A 27,621-nucleotide genomic window follows, 5' to 3' on the forward strand; every position below is an offset into this window, starting at 1 on the left:
ATTGTATCAATCTCAAACCTCTGCTGATCAGGAACTACAGTTAAAACAGCAAACAATTGCTTTAGAGATTGACATCAGTCTCAAAGCCCCACTGCTCAAGAACCACCACCACAACATCAACAAACAATTGCGGGAAGTCATGGCATCTACTCATTTCCTGCACTGCATGCCACATGTTTACTATAGCTTCTTCCATAAGCAGTGAGGGATTTACATGTTATAAATGTAAGGAATTACTCAGGCTGACGGGCAAGGTTAATGAGTTAGAGCCATGCATCCGAACACTAGTAGTGGTGGTCAATGAGAAAGAGAAGCTTGGTAGATACTGTTTTGGATGCAGGTAGTACAGTGAACAACACATACACTTTGTTTCTGTTGTAGAGCCCCTGCAGCAGGGCATTTGGGTGATTCTTGGCGGCATGCTCACTCAGCAAAGCGACACCACTCTACCATTCCTGTTAGGATTTCCAATCGATTCTCCTCACTCAGTGATGCACCCACTGAGAATCATGTTGAAAGAGCCCTTGTTATATGTTATTCTACTGTAAGGAACATGGAAATAGAGACTCTATTGTTAATTGTATTTTGGAGACTCGGGCATCTGAAATCAGATCAAATTGTGATCTAAAAGGTGCTGGCTAATGCTAAATGTAGATTTGAAAATATAACAATGTCCGGATTCACCAGTCGGAGATCACTAAGTTAATGTTAAAAAGGTGTGTAAACTTGCAAAAATTATGTCAGACACTGTAATATGCTCTGGCCCCCTCCATGCTTGTTGTGGTGATGAGGTTTATAGTAGATTAGTGTCACTGAATGGTTGGATGTCTGAGTGGTGTTCAGAGAATAGCATAGGATTTATAGACAATTGGAAGAGTTTTTGGGATAGACGTGACCTGCTAAAGAGAGATTGATTCCATCCCTCCAGAGAAGTTGCCAATCTCCTCTCTAATAATTTGGCTCATAGTCTTATTAGTAATAGTAATTGACTATCTGCTTCCTGCCCAGGTCAGGAAGCAGAGTATGGCTTAACCATCCATCAGCAAGCTGCCTTGCGACATCACACAGGTCACATAAACTTCAACACATAGAGACAGTATCACTTAGGTATCATATAGAGACTGTGTTTGTTCCCTGAACTACCAAACACAAACCCCTCACTAAATAATTTAGAAAAGAATTTGTTAAGTTCATACATTATATAAATTTAGGACTACACAACATCTGATCTCTTTCAACCAAAGCACTAATTGTAAATAAAATTATTTCAGATCATAGTTTGGATTTACTCTGTTTGACTGAAAGCTGGCTTATTAGTTTAAATGAGTCTACTCCCCCTTGTTATTGTTATAAACATGAGCCTCGTCTGAAGGGTCAAGGAGGAGGTGTTGCTACAATTTACAGTGATGTTTTTAGTGTTACTCAGAGGACATGATATAAGTTTAAGTCTTTTGGAATAAAAATGCTTAATGTCACATTGTCATATTTAAATAAAAAATCTTGTCATCTTTTGCCCTAGCTTTGGTATATAGATCACCTGGGCCATATTCATATTTCCTTGGTGAATTTGCAGATTTTATACCAGATCTAGGAGTTCATTTGGATAGAGCTTTAATTGTTGGTGACTTAAAAATTCACATACAGTGGATATAAAATTCTACACACCCCTGCGAAAACAGCAGGTTTTTGTGATTAAATAAAGATATATCAGAAAATTTGCCCCTTTAATGTACAAATTACAACTATGCAATGCCACTGAAAAACAAAGTGACATGTTTCAGAGAATAATATATAATAAAAACAGAATAACCTAACTGCAAAAGTATGCACATCCCAGAACTAATACTTAGTTGAATCACCCTTTGATTTTATTACAGCTGTCAGTCTGTTTGAATAAGAGTCTATTAGCTTGGCACATCTTGACTTGGGAATATTTTCCCACTCTTCTTTGCAAAAAACTTTCCAGATCTGTCAAATTGCGAGGGCACCTCCTGCGGTTTTCTTTAGGGTTCAGGTCTGGGCTCTGGCTGGGCCATTCCAAAACTTCAATATTTTTTTGCTGAAGCCATTCTTTTGTTTATTTGGATGTGTGCTTTGGATCATTGTCATGCTGAATGGTAAAGGATCTCTTCATTTTCAGCTTCTAGCAGATGCCAGAATGTTCTGTGACAAAATTGACTGGTACATGGAGCTATTCATGATTCCTTCCACCTTCACTAAAGCCCCAGTTCCAGCTGAAGAAAAGCAGCCCAAAAGCATGATACTGCCACCACCATGCTTCACCGTGTGTATGGTGTTCTTTTGCTGATGTGCTGCGTTGTTTTTGCGGCAAATATACCTTTTACTAGTTTGGGCAAAAAGTTCAATCTTGGTCTCATAACACAATTTTTCGTCAGAAAAGGCTTGTGTCTTGCCACCCTTCCCCATAGCCTAGACAGATTAAGAATACGGGAGATAGTTGTCACTTGTTGGGAGCAACCAGTACTTGCCAGAAAGAGCTGCAGCTTTAATGTTGCTGTAGGCCTCTTGACAGCCTCCCTGACCAGTTTTCTCTTTGTCTTCTCATCAATTTTGGAGTGACATCTTATTCTTTATAATATCACTGTTGTGCCATACTTTCTCTAATTGTTGAAGAGTGTCTTCACTGTGTTCCATGGTATATCTAATGCATTGGATATGTTTTTGAGATTAGCATTTATCGATATTCTCAACTCTCTTAGAGTCAGACTAAATGTTCGCTAATATTCCAGATTTGTCTCAAATACTCAGTAAGCCAAAATGTCTAGAAGAACTTGATGTAATCACAGAAAATATAAATACAGTCTTCTCTAGCACACTTGATTGTGCTTCCCCCTTTGATAAAATAAGAATAAAGAAATAAAAGCCTTACCCCAAGGAACAATGATCACACTCATGCTCTCAAGAGAGCAGTTTGGAAAATTGAGCGCAGGTGGAATAATACAAAATTAGAGGTATTTCACAGTACATGGAAGGATAGTGTCTGTAGCTCCAGACAGGCATTACAAAATGCTAGGTCAGCATATTTTTGCAAACTCATATAAAATATCCACAACAATCCTAGGTGTTTATTCAGTGCTGTGTCTAAATTGGTTAGGAATAAAGCCTCTATTAAACAGTTATTTCATCGCAGCACAATAATAATGACTTCATTAATTTCTTTAAGGATAAAATTGAAATCATCAGAAATAAAATTCCAATTATGCAATCGTCTGTCAAAGCACCTCAGAAAACAGTGTCTTAAACTTTTCCCTCACAAGCAACATGAATCTGCTGTCATACTGTAGGTCATGAAGAGCAAACAAAACTTATCGAAACATCAAAAGCAACAGCATGTATGATAGATCCAGTACCAACTAAGCTCTTAAAAGAGGTATTCCCTGTAATCTCAGAACCTCCTTGCTATCCTTAGGACAATTAAAAATAAATTTAAAAAATGGCTGTTATCAAATCACTTATAAAAAAAAATATGATCCTGTTATGTCGACTATACCCAACTTTATATTTCTTCGAAACCTGATGAAATTTCACAACTCTCCAAATTAGCAGTGTATCAATGAAATCAAAGATTGGATGACCTTCTACTCAATTCTGACAAAACAGATTTACTAGTTATTGGACCAAAAACCTCTAAGATATACTTTGACTCTCGATGGATATACTGTTGCATTATCTTCTACAGCACATAACTTAGGTGATATATTTGACACTAAACTGTCTTTTGAAAATCAAATTTCCAATTTTATTAGAACAGCTTTCTTCACCTCAGAACTATTGCTAAATTACTACACATGCTCTCTGTTGCTGATGCCGAAAAATAATTAATGCGTTCATAACATCAAGACATGATTATTGTAATTAATTAATAGGAGGATGTCCTGCAAGTTAAATAAATAAACTTCAATTGGTTCAAAATACAGCAGCCAGAGTGCTGACCAGATGCAAGAAATATGATCATATTAGCCACATTTTATCATTGTTACATTGGCCTGTTAAATCTCATATGAATTTAACATTTGTGTTAACAACACAGAGTTTTACAACACAAAACAAACTTTTAATGATATTGCTCTACAATACTTAAGTGACCTTCTACCAAGCTATATTCCATCACGTTCATTATGATCACAAAATTCTGGCCTGTTAATAGTACCTAGAATATCAAAATCCAGGGGGTAGATCCTTTTCCTATTTGTCTCCTAAACTATGGAATAGTCTTCCTAACATTGTTCGGGACACGCTCTCTCGATTTAAGTCTATACTAAAGATTCATCTATTCAGCCAGGCATACACCTAACTTATCCATCAACTCATAATTAGGCTGCTTTAGTTAGGTCTGCATGAACCAGAAACACTTCTCATAATCTATAACTCTGCAATTAGTTGAGTGTCATCTAAGCTAATATTATTTTGTTTGTTTCCCTATCTCAACCAATCCCTAAGTTACCAGAGCCGGCAGGATCCAGGTACGTTCCTGCTTGGTGTCAGACTCCACTGCTATGTGTCTCTGAGTGATGACTACTAAATGTAGCCAGTGCCAGCCAGACATCACTTCAATCTACTATAACGGACATTGGAGGATAAACAATACCAACTCCAACCATAAAATATGGAATACTTCATATGCCACTGCCTGACCAAGTCTGAACCTTGGACTTGGGATGGACCTCATAGAACCTCACCGAAATTACCTGCTGTTTGAACTGCGATGCGCCTCATTGATCTCTGCCTGCATCACCTTGGTCTAATGATGGACTACACTCTTGAAAGGAATACATAGACTATAAATTAATTGCAAACAAAAGCCTGATCAGCCAACTAACAAAGAACAATTCATTTATGTGAACTTCTGCAGTTAAATACTGAAGTTTCACTGGAACTGTATCCGGGCTCTGAGGTCATCCAGTTTGTTGTCAATGGACTGGACATTAGCTAACAATATGCTGGGCATTGGTGTGGAGTGTGCCCTGGCTTGTACCAGGTTCCACTTTTCCCTCGCCGTCGTTGCTGCCTCAGGAGAGTAAGTCCATTGTTTATCTGGCTCAGGGTAATCTCCAGAGGCCAGTCAGGTTCAGGATAAAAATGGGATTTAGAGTGGTTAGTAAAGTTTATTCCAATGTTGATTAAAGTTAGATGGTTTTATGTTATATGTCCATGGGCTAACTCAAGTATAATGCAAAAAACTAAATAAAGTACACAAAAATTGTAATGTGGGTTGCAAGCACTAAAGTAGGCAGCCTTCCTCAGTGGCGCCATTTTGAACTGTTAAGTTTAAGGTTGGTAACCTATAAGGTCCTCATCTCATGTAAGTGGTCATGATTTTATACATTTGTTTAAAGATTACAATTAGTTTCTTTGGAGTAAAACTTTTTCAACGGGGAAAGAATTACTGATTTGACCTTTAATCAAAAGGTCCAAAGACGTGCAACACAGAAATACACAGCCATTGAGGGAAACTTTAACAATCTGTTAGACTGTTTAACATCAATTAAACATCTGTCTTAACAACAGAAAGAAATCATCACAGTTCTGACATTTACCTTGAATTAAATTATCAGAATAAACTCTGTGTGCTCCGAACATTTGTATTTTATTTCCATATATCATTTTTATACAAAAATCAATAAGAGTCTTCCAATACGCACAGTTTTCACCTAAATGTATGGTGTGTAATTCTTTTTTCTTTTTTTGGCTTGCTAACTGCATATCCAGTTAAATGTACACTAAAATAATTACATGCAATTGCATTTAAAACATAATTAGCACTATTAGAGAGGTATACAATGATGATTTGAGTTTTCACTGCAAAACAACCCCCCCAAAAAAAAAATAAATAAATAAATAAATAAATAAAAAAATGCAGCAACAAATTGCATCACAACATTTGAGAAAACTTGCAGCAAATTCAGTCATTTTGTGCTGCTAAAATCATGAAAAAGTGCCTTGAAATCCTGGTGGGACTGTATAGAGCTGCTCAGCCATGACGTCAATTTGTAGGCAAACTCTGAAGTCTAATTTGCCATGGGTTCACTTTGTATTTTTCTATGGGTTTTTATAATAGGATTTTACAACTTACATTATGAGTAAAATAAGGTCTTTGGAAAACATTACTTGAAGATATGTGGAAGGTTTTTTTCTACAACATAAATTGCACACTTTCCAACCTCAAACTTTCATGGTCCTGTCACTCTGTGTTTTTGTGTGACAGAACCATGACAACATCATTCTATGTCTGTCTTGTGTTTCATTTTCTGTTTCTGTGTGAGCGCACGTCTTCGGTTGTTATTTCACAGCTGTGCGCTTCTGGGTTGGTCTCATGTTTCATGTTTGGGTGTCCAGATCCTGACTTCCCTGTCTGGTTTGGTTTCGGTTGGTGTTTGTGTTGGGATTCAGACCCTCATGCTTCGTGTTCTGTCTGTTATTGGCATGAGTGCATTGTGCTTATGTCATCTTGGCGGCATGCACTCACGTCAGTCGTTTATGTCTGTCTCTCGCGACCACAGGCGTGCTTCATGTTGCGCTCGCGTTGCACTGTGCACCCTGGTCGTGAGCTATCTTCAAGTTGTGCTGAACTCTCGCACAGGTGTCCTGTCTCACTTTGTCGCCTGTTGAGTGCATCGCGTGGCGTTTGCCTGTACGCTTAGGCTTTGTCTAGTGTGGGAATGCGTGGCATTGCTTTGTTTGTGTTGCTACGCATTCTTTTGTCTTGTCTGTCGATTGGGATGAATACTACCCAGGCCCCCCTCGCTATGTGATTTTTGAAATTATGCAATTCAATATGGTTACAAAATTCATGTTTGAGGTATGACTGTGTGTAATTTGTGTTGTAGAACAAAATGCCCACATATTGTTAATGTTTACCACAGACCTTGTTTCGGATCCTGCCAGGTAATAAATAAAAGAGGTAATTCTGACTTTTTATTTCACAATTGTGACATTATTTCTTGCATTTCGACTTTATAACTCACAATTTCAAGAACTAAAGTCACAATTGCGAGAAATAAAGTTGCACAATTGCACACTGATACAAACTTGCAATTGTTACTTTATTTCTCTCAATTTCTATTTTATTTTTGCATTTGCAGTGGCATTTCTCATCATTGTGTTGTATCTTACAAATATATCATTAGCACAATTAAGTTGAAGAGTATATAACCATACTATTTGGGCATAAAATATTAAACTGAAGATAGTTCACATTTGTTGTAGCAACAGAATAAAGCCAGCAAACGCTCAGATGTGCTTTCATTACCTGTCAAACCTGGTGGTGTCAAGCATTCAATCAACTGACTTATGCCTGTTATATAGTAATTTCCTATTTATGGGTACCTGCTCATGTAGTGGTAGAAGGAAATGAGTTGGATCATGTCGCTAAACAGGCTCTAAGACACTCTGATATACAGTAGAGTTTAGTGTTCCAATGATTAAAATGGAAGTGAAAGGACTAATTAAAGGGGCTGTAAATGGGATGTGGCAAGAAAAATGGGACAGTAAGGGGCGTCATATAGATAATATCCAAAGATAAGTTGGGTTTGATAGAAACAATTATGGCAATAGAAGAGAAGATACCATAATATATCGACTCACTCCTCACTTAATCGTTTTACTTCATTGTTAAACATGAATCTGGTTACTGTGCTAGATGTGGTCTTCTTGTTGAACATGTATTAATAAAGTGTTTAGTTAATGATAATTAAATATTACAGATTATAGATGCACTTAAATCATTAGCAATTACTCCGTTTTCAATGCAGAGTCTTCTAAATAAGGATTCAACAGTATATAAAGCTCTGCTAATATATTTGAAGGATACCGATTTGAGAAACAGGATTTAAGAATTTAAGTGTTTTTTTTCTTCTTTCCCTTAATGTCAATGTCAATGCTCCACACTCCATCCCAGTAAGTGGCAGAAATGCACAATAATCTGGTTTGACAACCGCCATGAAACATAAAAGAAGTTTGTCATGGGTGTTTTTCTCATCCCTGCCTCCAGAGGGTGATAACCAGTGAGATGTGCAGAAATGTGAGATAGAAGAAGATGCACAAGCAAGTATTGTTGGATGTTCATGCTGATTTTGTCAGTTCATCTAAAGTCCTGATTGAGTAAAGTTATTTGTTCAACATTCATGTAAGTTGATAGTAAATATGTTCAAATTCGTTTGAGGACCTTTTTTGTATTGTTTATTCTCGGTTTCTCCAGATCTTGTGAGTAACTGCTGTTTAATGGAAATGTTTATTTAATGCAGGATTGTTTGAAACAGCTTTTATGTTTGTTAAATTGACTTGTGTAGATTGTATTGGGAGTTTTTTTGTGTATGACTGGCCTGTTGGAGACTTTTATTCTTGAGGTTTAATTTGATTATAAAGGATCTGTTATTTATATTCATCATCATTTCATATTTTCCTTCAACATATTTAACGCCTGCCAGCATTCATTTATCCACTTTAAATGAGCAATTTGAGACTATTTTTAATGCCAAAGATTGTTTTTTAATCTTCAATATGTCAATATTGTGTTTTGTTTTTGTTGCAAATTATCATAATGAAATTATTTTTATAATAAACATTGAATAACCCCCTTTAATCCATATAATATTTGAGGCTATTTTAGATTTCATACAGATGGTTAAAGCCTAGCTTTGGTTATACATGTTAAATGGGGCATTTCCTACTCTACAACAAGGGGATATTATATAAATGATGGAATCTATCTTTTTCTTTTTTCTTTATGTCAGATCTTCCTACAGTTGTTGAAAGAAAATAAGTTGGTATATAAAGAGGAACAACTGAAGTTTACTGGCATACTATTATAAAAATGCAGTGTGTTAAAGAAGAGTTTAAAGAGGAGTGTGAAGACATCAGTATTACAGAATCATGCAGAATGAAACATGAAGATACTGAAGAACAAAGAGGTTGGTGTTCATTCTTGATTCTTCATAAAGACTGTTGAGAGACATTAAGGCCGTTATTACAGCTGGCTTGTTTAGAGGATTTGATTCAGAACCTGGTGCATTTTCTCCCATTTGTGCCCAAATTTTTCTGAATGGTTTCACCCATATAGTCATGTTAATAGTGTCCTATGTGAACACGTTCTGCATTTATTTTCCCAAGTTTTTTTTTCTTCTTCTTGAAAATCATATTTGAATGTGTGGCAACTTTAGTTGCTGGTGGGCAAATATGTTGTATGCATGCCTTCAATGTCAAATTTGTATAGGAGGAGAACATGTGGCATCTTTCTCAAAATAACTGCTTTCAACAGATCAATCTTTGTTCATAAACAAAATGATTATGTGTAAAAGTATAAAGAAATTCACTGCAAACCCAAAAAAGCTGCTTTTAGCTTATAATCTCTTGAATTTGAAAATAAATTATTAAAATGTCGTAATTATCTTGAATAAATGGGGATTTAAACTGTCATCAACAAACCCATTTACTTAAAGTGGTGGAACATAGTGCAGAACAAAGTGCAGACATTAAGTTGCCCTAACAGGGCATTGTGTATCAAAAAGTTAAATGAAAATAAATATAATTAATGCATTAACTCCCATGGCGCTGGAGAAAACTCTGGGCAACCAGCCTTTGGAAGGAGAGGAGATCTCTGTCTCCCTCTTTACATGAGTGATATGAATGAATGAAAGAATGAACTTTCAATGGGAGGGTTTTGAATGAATGAAATAATTAATAAATACATGTTTTGTTTTTGTGTCATGCCACCTAACATAGACCCCAATCTGCCACCCCGCAGCCTCACCCCCCACTTCCCATTACACCTCCATGTACCTGTAATAACACCAGGCATTGACCATAACACTGTTGAGTGCCCAGCTGTTGCATGGCCAACACCACTTCTTTGATCGGATGCCAATCTGGTAACGGTTTACACATTGGTCATGCAGGTCAACACCTCCCATATGTGCATTTCAGTCTTTATACTGTAGGTGATTTCATATAATAATGTAAATGTAAACTCTTTACTAAGTTGAATTTCAACTTTATAATGGAATCATAAGCTACTAGTCATAAAAAGTATTAGGATCCTTGACCGATTAGAATGAAACGCATCCAAACTGGATGAAGGGGTCTCAATATGTTTCCCCTTACAGGACATAATATCAGAAAAGTTTGAAAAAGATAAACTACAGCAATTAATCCCATGCTTTAAGTTATGTTTAGGTGGAATATTATAAAAGTAAAAAGCACTAAAAAATACCAATAACCTTGATTTATTAACCTATTAACACAGTATACCCCATTTCCCAATAATATATGTACTTACAAGGTATTTGCCCACCGGCAACTATTGTTGCCGCTTGGACTTTTGACTAAGTATACAAGACACTATAGATCTCTTGTAATATTTGTTTTGTTTGGGTGACTCTAGAGACCTTCATGATTATGTAGATTTATATATGTAAAAAAAAAAAATGCTTAGTAGTAACATGAAAATTACCTTTTATTGGGAGGGTTTGACTTTGCCATGCTTCCTGGAAGAAGGGGTAGGAAGTTGACAGCATTATGTGACAGGAAGGAAGTGAACACCAATTTTTTTTTTCTTGAAATCCTTAATTTGGTTGTTTTCTTGCATGTCATTGAGATATAAAACATGGATAGCATCTAGAAAAATACTTACAAAAGGAAAATGACAACTATACACTGCGGTGGGCTTAAATGGGTTAATGCAGTTGTTTAAGCACGTATGAACACCGCAATCACACTTGAAACTGCATCAAAACAATCAGTCCAAGACCACCGATTGCAAACCAACTCTTCACTTGTGTTAATTCTAAGGTAATTATCAGTAGTAATCTATCATTAATGCAAACCTTGAATGAATATGTAGTTCACAACTTCGCATGCTTCAGAACACCAAGCGCTTGCAAATTACATTGCGTGAATGCAAAGTTTTCTCTTTCATAGTTGTTTACCTTTAAAGTTTCCCAAAAAGCTTCCTAATTTTATGATGTAGTTATGTACAAAAAAACAAAACAACTTATGTAAATACCTTTGAAATATAAATGTGATATTTATGAGAAGGCGACCACACCCACCAAGAAAAAATAAATAAATTTTATGAATCTGACAATCCGACTTTAGATGCCTATTCACTGCAATGTTGAGGGATTCTGTGGAAATTCTGAAAGCCTGACTGGGTGAAGCTCAGACTCATGCGCAGCTTCGGCTAAGGAGCATGGCTTCGTGTATGTGATTTGTGAAACAGTTGTCACACTATGCTTGTAAGCAACAAGGAATAAATTGAGTTTGGATAATTTTATTTTGTATTTTTTGCTATTCGTTTGTCGATTTAATTAGGGGTGGAAAATGATTGAAAATAAAATGGCAAAAAGATCAATGAGAATGAAAAGGATGAAACATATATTTATTTATTTGGCATGTTACGCCAACACTGTTCCTTGTGCGAGAGACGCATCCCGCCGTCAGACATGCATGGGAGCTACGTTTTCTGTCTGGGCACCGCCCACACAGAGTCAGCTCTCATGGAGACAGACTGTCCTCACTGTGAGAACATGAGTCTCAAGTCGCTTCGCTCAAGATGGCCTCATCTTGTTTGGCGAATCTGACGCTGGAGATGATGACTATGTCCTGTCTCTCACTGCATCAGGCAAATTAAATGGTTAGTGGATGATGCTGTCGCCCTTCCCCCAAGCGAGGGTCGAGGAATGTGCATGCGTCACTGAAAGGGAGATGCTCCGCATCCTTACAAGGGCAGTCGAAGAGCTTCACCCTGACTGGTCTCCCCCAAACCTGAACCTTCTCGCGATTAATGGTTCCAGCAGTCCAGACACCATCAAACGGCAGCATCCCGCACAATTCTTCCCCAAAGTTCATAACGAACTATTAAAGTCCTGGTGCGCGACCTTATACGGCACGCTCGCACAGTGACACCATCCTCTTTAATGTGGATTGCGGTAAAGAAAACGGTTATGCCCAATTACCCCCTGTGGGCAGAGGCGGTAGAGGCACACCTCTGCCCAGCGAGTAGCATGTACATCCTTCCAAACCGTGTCGACAAACGTCCGCACTTACGGGAAAAGCTTACTCAGCAGCAGAAGAAGCTGGATCTGCACTCCACACAATGGCATTGCTCCAGGGAAGAAATTAGTGATAAGGAAAAAGCCAATTTTGGATGCTCCAGTGTCTCCAGCTGGCCTTTTTGGTGGCTCTATGAATAAGTTTGCTGAGCGTTATGTTGTGATTCCGTAGCAGTCACAGGCTATGAGACACTTTATGCCCATACAGAGTATATCACAGCCAGTTCGCCCTCGCTCTGTTTTGAGCCAGTGCCTGACTAAAAGCCACATATATGCTGCCTCACAGGCACCTGCATATCAGCATGTGCAGCAAAAGCACTCCTGACAGACACAACCCTTTGAAGTGGAAAGCAGAGCCTGCCATTCCCTCCAGGTCTGCTCCAAAAAAGGCTCGATTGGACAGACACAAAACCCTGTTCCCCATCTCCCCACTATTGTTTTACTGGAAAGGAATATTGTTGTTTCAAAATGTTGTTTCTGTATCTTGCACTCAAATAGATGCAATAAAAAATGAAACGAGTGCAAAAAAGAATACAGCATTCATTGCAAATGCATGAGATGCTCACACATTCTCAATAAAGAGCCCCCTTTTCCTCTTCAAAGCACACACATTATGCGCAACCACTTCCCTATAGTGAGTGTCGCATCATATCATACGGTGAGCATTACGCAGATGCATGGCGAGTCCTAGCAGGTACTTCAGAATGGGTGCAAAAACGATCAAACATTGTTGTACGATCCAATATTGCACACTGGCCACCCTGTTTCAACATCATTCTATCTTACGCGTTTTCGTCCGATGACGCGCCAGTGTTACGAGCTGAAATATAAAGTCTCATCGTGAAAAACGCGTTCGAGATTGTGCCAAATTGTCTAGCACAAAAATGGTTTTACAGCCATTATTTTCTTGTTCCAAAGAAAGACGGCAGGTTTCGGCCAATCCTGGATCTGAGACATTTAAATCACGCACTTCTAAAGCGCCTATTCAAAATGATTACTTGGAAACGGATCTTATCGCATGTACGCCCACATGATTTGTTTACGTTTATAGATCTGAAGGATGCGTACTTTTATATCCAAATTGTACGACATCGCTGGATGTTTTTGAGATTTGCGTTCGATGGAACAGTGTATCAATTCAAAGTCCTGCCCTTCGGACTGTCTTTGGCTCCTCGTACAAAGTGCGTTGATGCGGTTCTCGCCCCTCTTGAGACTGAGTGGCATATGCATCTTGAACTACCTCGACAATTGGCTGTTACTGCCGCAATCAGAGGCTTTGTTATGCTAGCACAGACTTCAGCCATTTTACAGTGTCCATTTCAGTTCAAACTGGGGAGAACATTTCCACTGAAACTTGTTTCAGAAAGCATTGGGATTTGTGGCGGCGACAAAACCTAATCTCATTCATTTTCAATGAGAGCTGGCGACTTCCGGCAACACGAGCAATGGCGACCGGATGTGGGCGTGTCCAGCAATGCGACAAAGTTGAGAAATGTTTAACTTAATGCAAAAGAAGAGCGACTTTTGGGAGCGACGGCCAATACGAGAGAAGATGGTAGAGCTCACGTGATCCTAATATTTTAATAATAATATTAATTGTAAAGAAAGAGTTCTGTTTAAACTCTCCATACACACCACTAGTGACCTAACCGCCAGCCACTGGCGACAAAGTAGCTGGCAGTGTGAATGCAGCATTACATACTCTTCAGTGCTGGCTGAAGCGCTGTGTGCCGCAATGTGCTTGGCGCCAAAGACGCATGCTCATCACTATATCCCGCCGCTGTATAGCTACTTTAGCACCACGGACAGCTCCTGCATTTTACCAGCGAGGTGTAGCGCTTGGGCAAGTGTCACGCAGTGCCTAAAGCCATCGCCTGTATTTCTAGCATTAAATTCTTTCCGTCAGAAATATGAAACTGCCATGTCCTGGTTCGCTCAGACAACATGACAGTTGTGGCATATATAAACCGCCAAGGTGGAATTCTGGAGACTTCACCCTCAAACTGTATTGAGGATTTGGAGATATCTGGCAAAGCAGAAATCGTTCTATTTGCCGCAGTGGAGAATACCCACTGTCCCCTCTGGTACTCGAAGTCCCAAGTTGTCAGGCAGAAAGTGGTGGTTTGTGAAATGCAAACCAAGAAGAGAGTGCAACATTTCTACCCCTTTTCCACCATTGGACCAAACAGTTCTAATTGCAAAACCTTGCCATTTCATGCCGATCTGGGCCAGTTGGCACGGTTATGCTTTCTTTTTCCAATGTGGTGATGTGAAAGCAGTAGAATGTATGCAACACATCCATCTTACTATTTTGTTTTTCTGTATTACTGAGGTTGCACTATGAATATCATGGTTAAAATATGGTTACTGTAGTAAAACCATGGTAAATTTATTGCAAGGGCACGCAAAACTATTTCAGGCTCCATACAGTAAAATTACAGTTAAACAAATAATGCCAGAATCTACATGAGAGAATTAACTTTCAGCATATAAAAGATCACTTAAAGTAGATACTTTAAAAAGATGTTCAACTGTATGTCTTTTTCACATTTGTCTCAATTTATTATGTTCATTTTAGACTTGATAGAAGTGAAAGAAGAAAGTCAAGAACTGAATGACTTGGAGGAGAAACATCAGTATCATACATTTGATAATATGACTGGTGAAGATGTTAGTGGCTCGAAGACTGAAAATAATTTTTCACAGAAAAGAACTCGAAGAAGAAGAGCCAAAAATTCTTTCACCTGCTCTCACTGTGGAAAGAGTTTTACACAAAAAGGATACCTTAAAACTCACTTAAGACTTCACTCTGGAGAGAAGCCTTTCACCTGCCTTCAGTGTGGAAAGATTTTTGCACATAAAGTAAACCTTAAGCGTCACATGAGAATTCATACTGGAGAAAAGCCTTGCACATGTAATCAATGTGGAAAGAGTTTCTCAGAGACATCAAGCCTTCAGAGCCATCTGCGACTTCACTCTGGAGAGAAGCCTTTCACATGCCTTCAGTGTGGAAAGAGTTTTACACAGAGAGGACATCTTTATGTTCACATGAAAATCCACACTGGAGAGAAACCTTTCACATGCCTTCAATGTGAAAGGAGTTTTGCACATAAAGGAGATCTAAATCGTCACATGAGAATCCACAGTGGAGAAAAGCCTTTCACATGCTCTCAGTGTGGAAAGAGTTTTGCAGTGACATCAAATCTTCAGAGTCACCTGCGACTTCACTCTGGAGAGAAGCCTTTCACATGCCCTCAATGTGGAAATAGTTTTACACAAAAAGGAAGTCTTTACCGTCACATGAGAATTCACACTGGAGAAAAGCCTTTTGCATGCCTTCAATGTGGAAAGAGTTTTGTTACATCAGGAGAGCTGAAAAGTCATGAGAGGGTGCATACTGGAGAGAAGCCATTCAAATGCACTTCATGTGAGAAAAGTTTCAGCACATCAAGTAATCTACAGACTCATGTAAAAAAGAATTGTCCAAAACTGTCATATTGAGCAAATTACATTTTAGCTGTTTTAACTGTTATTTAATGCAACAATTCAGTCTTCACTAGTCATTTTCAGTCAGTTTATTACATCTGGGCCTGTTTACAAAGATTTTTATCTTACTACTTCTCCAAAGAGTTCCTAGCTAGGAGTTTTTGCTTAAAACTGACCTTTCACAAAACTACTAAGAGCAATTTCTACTAAGAAACTCATAAGAGTAAGGTGGAGTTAACTTCATTGCTATGGATGATGTCACGTTTTATGTGCACGCTCTTAAATTGCCCCAAATAATTGGTAGACTGGCAAGCACTATTTGTCAGCAAAGACAGACAGAGAGATAGACAGATAGACTGTTTTTTTATTAAGTTGTTGAACACTTCTTCATCCTGTGTTGATGCAAGGAAACAAGTGTGCATCCCATCTTCTGCTGTATCAAGGGTGCCCCGTGATGGCCATGAATGCCACCTTATTTCTCTGAAGCACGTATTGGCAGAAAATCATACGTTATGAATTGTCGGATGATGTGTGGTCTGGAGAGTCTATTTATAATTTGATAGGTAATTCTTCTGACCAATGACAGAAACCCCCAATTCATTCATGATACAGTTTCAGTTTGCCCTTGGCCAGGGAGCGCAGGCTTATAATAACCATGTAATTGGGTTGTTTCAGTTTGTGGGCGAGGTGACTGCACCTTTAACTGAGTTTACAAAAACAAAAACAACCTCACAATTAAGACGATAACTTTTAAAAAGGTCAATGTCATTGCATTATATTAAAATTAGTCCACTCAATTGTGATTTAGGCATTATCTTTTTAAAAAGTCAATGTCATAAAATTCTAAAACATTGTTTTTAATGTAGATTGACGCCAGCAGGCATGTTTCGGATCATTTGTGAGTCCTCAGGACAACTTCTAAGTTGTTGTGGGTTAAAGAGCGAATTTTAACATTAAAATGCCTCATGAATTCCCCTTAGATTAAACTTTTAGGAGTCCTAAATTTAGAAGTGACGGCCCTAATTTTTAAGATTTGCTCAAACTTCCACGCAGCTACTTTTAACCTTAAGAATTTTTGTGAATACTGGCCCAGATGGCTGTAAATTTGAAAGTCAGAAAAAAGAACCACAAAGTTTAGGGACAGAAAAATGTGGAAAAGCATATTGATCATAACCTATATTTTACCTATTTAATCCTATATTTACTGTCTTTGAGAATCAGTGGGTTCAACCAAAAGTAGAAAAATGTTGATTTAAATGGAGTTGGGTTGAAAATGATGTGCATTTTAAATTGTTCTGATTTTTTATTTTAACATGGTTGGCAATGATTGGATGATGCTGGCCATTACATTGAATAGTTATGCTAATTTCTGATTGGTAAAATGCTTTAATGATAATTTCAATCCAAGAAATTTGTTTGTATAGTTTATAGTTATACACATTTTTCAAAAGCAGCTTTACAGAAAATCAGCTGGAATGTCTGTAACGTTTCAAAAACATAAATTACCAACTCTCCTGGAAACAAACAATTTGATACAAATAAATCTGACTTTTTAATAGCTTGGTATTTTAAAGAATTTCTCAACTTGGTCCCATTGTCCACATTTGAGGACATTGATTTTTAGGAAAATAATTTGCTCTTAAAAAGTTTATTAGGTGCTACTAGTCACATCAAAAAGGGAAATGGAAAATGCACACAGCAGTCACACTCTCTTATTATTATTTCTTAGTTGGATTAGTCATTTCTTATTGGTCTAAACCAGAGTTGCCCAAACATTTTCCTATGAAGGGCCAAAAAAACTTGATTGAGGGCAGTGGGCCAAAAGTAAAAGTTGCATATATCAAACTGTATTATTTTAAAGTTAAATAAAACTGCAAAACACACAGAACTCTAAAATGAAAAACATCATATGTCCTATACTTGCACAATGCACATAATTCTATATCATTTTGAATAAAATGTAAGCGTCTCTTTAAACATGGTTACTATTTGGGATGAACCAATACCACCTTTTCTCTTCCGATTCCGTTATCGGAAATCTCAGTATCGCCCGATCCGATACCAGTGTTTTTTTTTGTGTTTTTTTTTGCATAATCACTTTAGAATATCTTTCCAATATTGTGTGGAACTAATCGGGTGTGCTCTTTAATATATAAAGAAACACAAACCTCAAACTACACATTATTTCAATATAAATGTATAGCTTATTAAGAAACACTTATTATGAGCTAGTATAGCTACTGGATAATGTAGCAGCAAAATTAACAGTAATTCCAGTATAAGACAATAGTAGAAAAGAAGCTGTTTTGGTGGGGGCTAGTCTACACATTATTACATTACCTATTACACAAACAATGCTGTAAAATGTTTTTGCATAGTTATTGCATTTAGCCTACATTTATTTGACATTAAAACTCTTTTCCAGTTGTGATATCAAAAACTTGAATTGTACTTTTGCTTCTTTTCTTAAGCGGTGATGGAGTAAGGCTGAATGCATTACATTATGAAAGGAAATAAAAGCTATGATGCACATTTCTGCAAATGAAAAAATTGAGAGGCCTATTAATTCCGTCGACTTTAATATATGATTATAATTAAGAACCTGCCGAAATATGGGATCGTGTCTTGTGCTTATTAAAAAACTTGCAGCTATCTGTTTTTAGCAAGTTGCAAGTACGAGATGTCCTCACATTTGACAAACAAATGAAAGTCTGATGTACACGGATGTTCTACACACCACAAAACGGGTTTTAGTCAGAATAAGAGGATGAAATGAGAAGAATTAATTTACTGCATTACCGTTTTTGTCTAGTTTGCAGGACAGAAAAGGGATTTTTGAGAGTCCAGGTCTGTTCACTTATAGTGCTTGTCGTAATGTTGTGCAGTGTTTGGAGTGACTGAAACCGCTATTTGTATTTAAATGGTCCCTCACCGGACTTTATCAAGCCCGCTTCACGGGTGCTCTTCAGTGGTCGCGTTCACGTGGATGTGAAATGCTGCACAACGTAAAGTGCGCGTTCAAGCCATATTTCATTTCGGGTGTCACTGTACGCACTGTTCCGCGAGTCACCTAATTTCCCGCTCCGTATTGAATGCCCTCCTCCGTCTATGGAGCTGGCCAATCATTGTGAAGATTTTGAGGTGGCACCTGGGATGGCAAATGGAGCGAACTTTCAGACAGCACTAATTTAAAGGTCATTGAAGTACGCATACATTTAAAAATAATAAATCACTTATACTCTCTAATTTTCAAATACGCTCTAGTTTTTGTAATGCAAAAAAAAAAAAAATGTTAAAACAAAAAGATTCATTAAAAATGAAGAGCTACATCAATGCCATCTGATTATTATTTATTTATTTCTACTCCTGTCTATGGCAAGGCGGGCCAAATCAAAGGTCATCACGAGCCAGCTTTTTTTTTATTGATTTATTTATTTTTTTTAATTTTTTTATAACTAAACATACAGGAAATATGCATACAACCAGTTTTTTATTACATAACATTTTAATTACATCATATAAAAACCTTTAAGTCAAGAAATATACAGTAGGTATCCAACCAGAATGACTCTTAAAGCGTTAGTTCACCCAAAAACAAGTTCACTAAAAAAGTTAATGCATATTAACCCCCTGGAACCGTATGGATTACTTTTTTGATGGATGGATGCACTTTTTTAGGCTTTAAAATCTATGGTATCATACACTCCCATTATAAAGTTTGGAAGAGCCAGGATATTTTTAATATAACTCTTATTGTGTTTGGCTGAAATAGAAAGTCATACAGGTGAAACTCGAAAAATTAGAATATCGTGCAAAAGTTCATTAATTTCAGTAATTCAACTTAAAAGGTGAAACTAATATATTATATAGACTCATTACAAGCAAAGTAAGATATTTCAAGCCTTTATTTGATATAATTTTGATGATTATGGCTTACAGCTTATGAAAACCCCAAATTCAGAATCTCAGAAAATTAGAATATTACATGAAATCAATAATAAAAAAAAGGATTTTAAATACAGAAATGTCGGCCCTCTGAAAAGTATAATCATGCATATGTACTCAGTACTTGGTTTGGGCCCCTTTTGCATTAATTACTGCCTCAATGCGGCGTGGCATGGATGCTATCAGCCTGTGGCACTGCTGAGGTGTTATGGAAGACCAAGATGCTTCAATAGCGGCCTTCAGCTCTTCTGCATTGTTTTACTTCACTTTACTCACTATAATATAACTCTTTTGTGATGACTTTATGGTAATGTACATGAACATTCAAGAATCATGATAGATCTTAGGGCAATCCCACTGATCTGCTCTTCCCAATACATTTTCTTCAATGGTATTGGTCCACAATTTGAAATATGTAGCACTTGATGAATTAGTTGTTTGAAGCTCATTTGTAATAAGTTATGTGCTGTATCTGTTCTTTTGCATCACAGATGATTCAGGGAGGAGAGAGGATGTTGAGGATAGTACTAGAGTGGAAGATTTAGGAACTGTAGAAACAGGCCCAGCCAGAGCAAAACTCAAAGAATACCCTCTCACCAGCTTTGGACTACAGAGAAGTGGTTGCTAGTGTGAAAATAAAATTGTCTGGGCTAAGCCCCGGATGTCCTTCAATGCTGGAAATGCCTCTGCTATTCTGTATGTCTCTGAAGCAACTGATTCTGATGTGACTGAACTAAGGGACTTCGTGATTCTCTTTATTGAATGAGTTTGCATTAAGTGTCCACAAGGTTGCACCAGAGCCTAATAAAGTCTGTGAAATGAAAGGTATACAGTGGGGATTAACGCATCTTTTAAATTCTCACAAATGAGACTATCTTACAAAATCACCGGCAGGAGACGTAAAGGGACTCTCTTGGCACCATCGTTTAGTGTGCATTTCAGTCAGTTATTATGAGTAACATTTTTAATATTATTATTTGTATTGCATTGTTTACATTTTGATGTGTAGAAGGCGATCTTAAATTGCATAATTTATGGAGACATTAAAGTTAGGTTAAGGACCATTTCCACTGGCAGTTCTAAATCCGTTTTAGGTAATTTCCCCGGGACTAGTGCTTTTTGTCGTTTTCGCTTTTGGGGCATATAAGAACCGTATGACTGTGGGAGGTGCTGCAGCCTGTGATTGGTCAAAAACCTGCATTGAGAAATGAGAGCTCCATAGCCACCAATAGTCAACAACTAGCTGCAAGCCTGCCACTGAGAGGATTGTGCTCAATTTACAATTCCCTAAACAGAAATAACATAACAAACAATGCATCCAAAGAAAATCACCCATTTCAAGTATGTGTGTGACTTCATGGTGAAACACAAATTGAGTTTTCATCACATCTGTATTGTGTGACTATAAAGAAAATAAAGTGATTCTGAATTACTACATCAAAGTTTTCCTGGGATGATGGATATAAATAATCAGATGTTTTTCGAGAGTGGGTAATTGAACATTGTCAGAGATAGAAAGTAACGAATTACAACTACTCTCGTTATAGTACTAAAGTAAATTCATCACAAGTATAAATAAATAATAGTTATTTTACTTCTACTTGAGTTGATTAAAAATGAAGTATTCAATTTCGCTACAATAATTTTTCACTACAAAATGCATCATATTTCAGCACACCAGCTAGATAATCTGCCGCCGGTGTCCTCTCTTCTCTAACTTCAAGACTTTCTGCCCTGTCACTATACAAGAACTGTAATACTGTGATTTTCTGCATATTTCTTGCGTCGTTCATTCAGGTACAAGGGAACCATCTGAACACGTTTAACCACTGATCAAACATCACTTGTTTTTAAGGTAGGGAATGTTTTAACTGTGTCAAACATTAACACAATGTAGTTTAACATATATGTGGGGATATCTTGTTTACTTGCTACTATATGTCTAAAAACTTTTATATACCTTAGAAGGATACATTGCCAATAGTATCAGAAATTAACGGGGACTCAAAGCAAGAATATTCCCGAAATTCAATTCCCGATCTTTTGACATTTCACTGAACATAATTTGTTTTCCCACTGTCCAGTTCCTCGCACCGTCACGCGCACAGAGTCTGCTTCTATCAATACGCATCAGTTGTAAATTCCATAACCGTTCACCCCTGTTGTTCAAAATAAACTGCCAAAAGTGTGCAAGGGATGGATGTTATATATAGAAGGTATTGGAAATCACAAAACATAATGTAACCAAAATGGATGCGTCTTATGGACCCAGCTATCAAGCAAGAATTCCAACTCACCCTCTCAAACAAATTTGCAGCGCTAGCTCAGTCGGATGATGTGGATGATGAAGAACAGCAGATCTCACAAGCGATCATAGAAAGTGTAGCTCCTCTCTGCCCACCAAACCACCGCCGGATGCAGCCGTGGATCTCGGACAAATGGCTGAACCTGGTGGACAAGCGAAAGCGAGCCAGACACGTAGATCTTGAGCACCTAAGCCAAGAAGTTTGGCAGATGATGAAGACAGAACGAGAAGTCTACTTGAATAATAAAGCAGCTGATCTCAAGGAAGCTGCATCTAGGCAAGAGTATCGGACTCTGTACCAAGCGCTCAAGAGACTGAGTGGAAAGACCAAGCTGACCAATGACAACATCAAGAAAGTGGATGGAACCTTTGTGAGGTCTCCCAGCGAACGCCTGTAATGGTGGAAATAATTTTTCCAAGACCTATACAATCATGATCCACCTCAAGGACCACCGGCAGAGCCACCGCCTATCGACCCACCAGTGAATCCATTTCTTGATGACGAACCTATTGCGGACTAGGGATCAAAGAAGAAGAAGAGCCAAATGCTACAATTTACTTAATAATATCTCAATACTGTATATTAACCACAATGTTAAGAATTATTTTTACAACTGTAATTCAATAATACATTTAAAGTGTTACAAATGGCTATTTCTATTTAAATAAATGTTGTATTCATAAAATGCAGCAATGCAGGTCTTTGACATTTAGAAGGACCAGTGCGGAATCTGTTTCTCAAACTAGAGACTGTGATTTACTTCTTTTTGTTCTGCATCTGGCCGTCCACGTCCCTCTCTATCCTGGTTAGAGATTCTTTTTTTAAACCGTAATGCATGGAATAGCCTTCATCTTTCTAAAACAATAGACATTAGGAGAAAATAGAATTTCAGGAGAAATTTGTTTCTTTTTGCCTATTTTTAAAACCAAAATTTGACTTCCAAGTGTAAATAAACTTGTAAGAACTCAATACCTCAGCAAATAGGGAAGAAACACACTTTATTGTGATTTCTGCATGGTTACGCAACCAATTTTTATTGTTCTAATATGAAGAACATTTTCTTGATTACCAAATTAGCACTTTAGAATGCTTTTGTAAGGATTGGTGACACAGTATATGTTTGCCACCACAGGTAAAGAAAAAATAGAATAAATATCATTTAAAACAAGTATTTCAAACTGTAATAATAATTGTGAATTCATGATTTTTACAGTATTTTGATCAATTTAATGCATCCTAGATGAAAGGAAGCATACGTTTCTTTCAAGAACAAAAATATGTTTGTGTTTTTAAAATGGAAGCGTATATGCTATATATATAAAATATCATTTTCATAAAGTAACTTGAAACGTAATTGAGTAGTTTTTTGGCAAATTACTTTTTTTACTCTTACTTTAGTCATAATATTTCTTTGTACTTCTACTTGTACTCAAGTGAATTATTTCTTCAGTAGCAGTACTTTTACTTAAGTAAGAAAATCAGTTGTTTAAACTTTAAACCATTAACTGACAATGTAGATGCCTACTTTTATGATGCAGCCAAAGTTCATATAAAACAGCCTGTGGCAGGGTGGAGGGCGGGGCCGGGTCGTGATCCTACCCGGTCCCGTATTAGGCTAATCAAGCCTTCGAGAGGAATATAGGTCGACTGCAGAGGATCGTGCGGGAGAGAGAGATCGTTAACGGACATGTCCATCATATGTGTGTGTTTGTCGTTTGTTTAAGTTTTATATTAAACTATTATTTATATTGACAAGCCAGTTCTCGCTTCCTCCTTTCCATTGATCCCTTTACACTGGTGCCGAAACCCGGGAAGGAGGAGGGATACGGCGTAGTAGAGTTCTCGCCACTACCGTCCACCTCAACGGAGCAGCCGCGGCCATCTGCCGGGAGATGAGGAGCCCAGCCGCCTGGAAGAGGACGATGGCCGCCGACCACGAGGGGAGAAGGGGCACCTAACCGACCGCCTGGAGTGGTCAGGGCCGCTGCCAGGGGCGCAGGAGTCGCCTACCGGCCGCTGAAACACAGCAGGGTTTGAGACCGCCGACCACGAGCGGGGAGGGGCTCGCTGCCGACCGCCTGGAGTGGGGGAACCGCTGCCAGGGGCGGGGGAGACCCCTTCTGTTCCCCGAGAATGCGGCGGGGCATTCCGTCAGCCAGGGGCTGGAGTTCTGCCTCTGATCCGCCCTGAGAGGTGCGGCTGTCGTGCGATAGAGGGTGGAGGAGTGGCCGAGGAACAAGCTACAGCGTATCAGAGAACTGGCGAGTAAGACTTATTTTTTTTTATCTCTCTCTCTCTCTCTCTCTCTCTCACTGCCGCTCTGCGTTGGCCTTTTCCCTCTCTTTTAAATTTTACAGTGTTTTTTTGGGGGGGTACTACACTGTTACAGGAAGTATCCCCCCAGTTTAATTATTTCTGTTTCCCTCCCCTTGTCCCCTCCCTCGTCCAGGTAGACGGGGATGACCTGCCAGCAGACGGGGAAAGGGGTGGGGGGGCCTACATCATGCTCATTATGTCATCCAGCTTGACGAGCCACACCACTCCCTTACTAACGCAGACAGACACACGACCATCACCCCATCACCACATACCCAATCTCAGGTAGGGGCAAAATCTGGCCTGTCAATCCCATGTAAGAGTGGTCCCCCACAAAGGGCAGATTTCACTTTTATAAAAGCGTGTTGGCACGATTTCGTCCACTGGACCGGATCCGGAGCCCCCTTTTGAGTGAGATCAGTCAGTGGGCTGGTGATGTCAGTATAACTAGACACAAACCTCCAGTAGATCGCTGCGGTTTTGTTAATTTGGGGACACACCTGCCCATGGCCCAAGTACCGAAATTCCACCCACCCAATTCTGCACTTCTTTGGGATGGCTGTGAGCCCTGTCTCCCGTAGTGGTCTCAGGACGGCTCTCAGATATTGCATGTGCTGCCACCAATCATTACTATAAATGATTATATTATTCTGTTATCTAGAAGTGCTGGCATATGCCTTAAGTGGCCTGAGAATTTTGTCCATGAGACGCTGGAACGTGGTGGGGCCCCAAACAAACCGAACAGAAGGGTCACGAATTGGTGGAAAACAAACGGTGTGGAAAACACAGTTTTTTCTCAGGATATTGGTTTAAAGGGGATCTGCCAATAACCCTTTGTTTAATCCAGCGTTGAATACAAACCACCACCCACTGGGGTGGTCCCGATGTGGTGCTCTATGAGGTTTGTGCGACCTGGGAGAGGCGAGAACATGTATGCGATTTCCACTTGCTACTTTGCTACTTCTGTGAACTGCGACGGTGAGTGGTGGTCTCTGCACACTTGACTGGGGAGAACTGATTAGGTTTGAGCATCACCTCTGGCCCGTGCTCCGCCCTCTCTGGAACTACTGTTGCCATGGTCATAGGGACCACCTCCCTCCATGATTTTAGAAGGATGAGATGGTAAACATGACATGCTCCACCCCTGTCTGTTCGCTTAACCTCATAATCGAGATCTCCAACTCTCCAACCGGCCCCCCTGCACACTGTCTGACAGATGGCTTGTTTTTGTGTGTGCAAGTGCATGTTGTGAGAGCGCACACGTTAATACGGATATGCTCATTTGTGATGGTCAAATACATTTTAAAATGCCTGGCTTGGTGAGGTATTGATAGAAACACAGTCAGTTATGTCTGAAGTAAGCGTAAACACTGGGACAAAAAAGTGGATTTGTATAAAAATATCGGATCTGTGCATTAGGACTTGCGGAGTAAATGCCGCCTGATAGACCTTCCACTATGTCATTAATATTAACAACAATAAAAAGAAAACCATTTACTGCCCTTGGCTGGATACATTTAGTATCTTTAAAATAAGATATGAATTTATCATCATCATACAGTGAAGACCTGTAATCCATGAGAATGAAAGAATGCGCTTACTTTAATACTTGATGCTGCTGTTAGAAATGTTTTGTACTGTTTTCTTAATTTGTTTCTTATTTTATTACTGACATTTTCCATGTCTTTAATAATTAATTGAGAACCTAATTAACAAATTAATCAGTATTAGTTTTTGCATCAAGAATCATCAAATTTAATTTGGTATAGTGACAACGTCTACAATGTATATTCAAAATGTGCATGGTAGATCTTACTGTGATAGCATTATGAAAAAATAGATCTTTGTGTTCCAATGAGTAAAATGGAAGTGAAAGGACTAATTAAAGGGGCTGTAAATGGGATGTGGCAAGAAAAATGGGACCGTAAGACAAAGGGGCGTCATATAGATAATATCCAAAGATAAGTTGGGTTTGATAGAAACAATTGTGGCAATAGAAGAGAAGATACCATAATATTTCGACTCACTCCTCACTTAATCATTTTACTTCATTGGTAAACATGAATCTGGTTACTGTGCTAGATGTGGTCTTCTTGAAACAGTTGAACATGTATTAATAAAGTGTTTAGTTAATGATAATTAAAGATTACAGATTATAGATGCACTTAAATCATTAGGAATTACTCCGTTTTCACTCCAGAGTCTTCTAAAAAAGGATTCAACAGTTTATAAAGCTCTTCTAATATATTTGAAGGATACCGATTTGAGAAACAGGATTTAAGAATTTAAGTGTTTTTTTCTTCTTTCCCTTAATGTCAATGTCAATGCTCCACACTCCATCCCAGTAAGTGGCAGAAATGCACAATAATCTGGTTTGACAACCGCCATGAAACATAAAAGAAGTTTGTAATGGGTGTTTTTCTCATCCCTGCCTCCAGAGGGTGATAACCAGTGAGTTGTGCAGAAATGTGAGATAGAAGAAGATGCACAAGCAAGTATTGTTGGATGTTCATGCTGATTTTGACAAATCATTTAAAGTCCTGATTGAGGAAAGTTCTTTTGTTCAACATTCATGTAAGTTGATAGTAAATATGTTCAAATTCGTTTGAGGACCTTTTTTGTATTGTTTATTCTCGGTTTCTCCAGATCTTGTGAGTAACTGCTGTTTAATGGAAATGTTTATTTAATGCAGGATTGTTTTAAACTGTTTTTGATGTTTGTTAAATTGACTTTTATAGTTTGTATTGGGAGTTTTTTTGTGTATGACTGGCCTGTTGGAGACTTTTATTCTTGAGGTTCAATTGGATTATAAAGGATCTGTTATTTATATTCATCATCATTTCATCTTCTCATTCATCCCTTTTAAAGCCTGCCTGCATTCAGGTTTCCACTTTAAATGAGCAATTTGAGACTATTTTTAATGACAAATTCTGTTACTTGATTGTTTTGTAATCTTCAATATGTCAATGTTTTTGTTGCAAATTATCATAATGAAATTATTTTTATAATAAACATTGAATAACCATTATTCAATTATATTAAATTCAATATTAAATTATAATTATATAACCATATAATTTTTGAGGGTATTTTAGATTTCATACAGATGTTTATAGCCTAGCTTTGGTTATATATGGTAAACAGGGTGATGGCATTTCCTACAACAAGGGGATATTATCTAAATGAATGAATCTGTCTTTTTCTTTTTTCTCTATGTCAGATCATCCTACCGTTGAAGAAAGTAAAGAAGTTGGTATATAAAGTGTAACAACTGAAGTTTACTGGCATACTATTATAAAAATGCAGTGTGTTAAAGAAGAGTTTAAAGAGGAGAGTGAAGACATCAGTATAACAGAATCATGCAGAATTAAACATGAAGATACTGAAGAACAAAGAGGTTGGTGTTCAATCTTGATTCTTTATAATGACTGTTGAGAGATATTAAGGCTGTTTTCACACCTGGCTTGTTTAGAGGATTTGTTTCAGAACCTGGTGCATTT

At 38.0% G+C, this 27,621-nt stretch overlaps 1 protein-coding gene across 1 annotated transcript in view; it reads left to right on the forward strand.

The window, feature by feature from the left end:
* Window positions 1-27,621, forward strand: part of LOC127644931 (gastrula zinc finger protein XlCGF57.1-like) — a 111,571-nt gene that overhangs the window by 76,257 nt on the left and 7,693 nt on the right. Inside the window, exon 4 of the mRNA XM_052128386.1 lies at window positions 14,647-15,536. Coding sequence (XP_051984346.1) covers window positions 14,647-15,536 — 890 coding nt within the window. The remainder of the gene's footprint in view (window positions 1-14,646; window positions 15,537-27,621) is intronic.

This window comes from Xyrauchen texanus, chromosome 6, assembly GCF_025860055.1.
Source record: "Xyrauchen texanus isolate HMW12.3.18 chromosome 6, RBS_HiC_50CHRs, whole genome shotgun sequence".
Taxonomy (NCBI): domain Eukaryota; kingdom Metazoa; phylum Chordata; class Actinopteri; order Cypriniformes; family Catostomidae; genus Xyrauchen; species Xyrauchen texanus.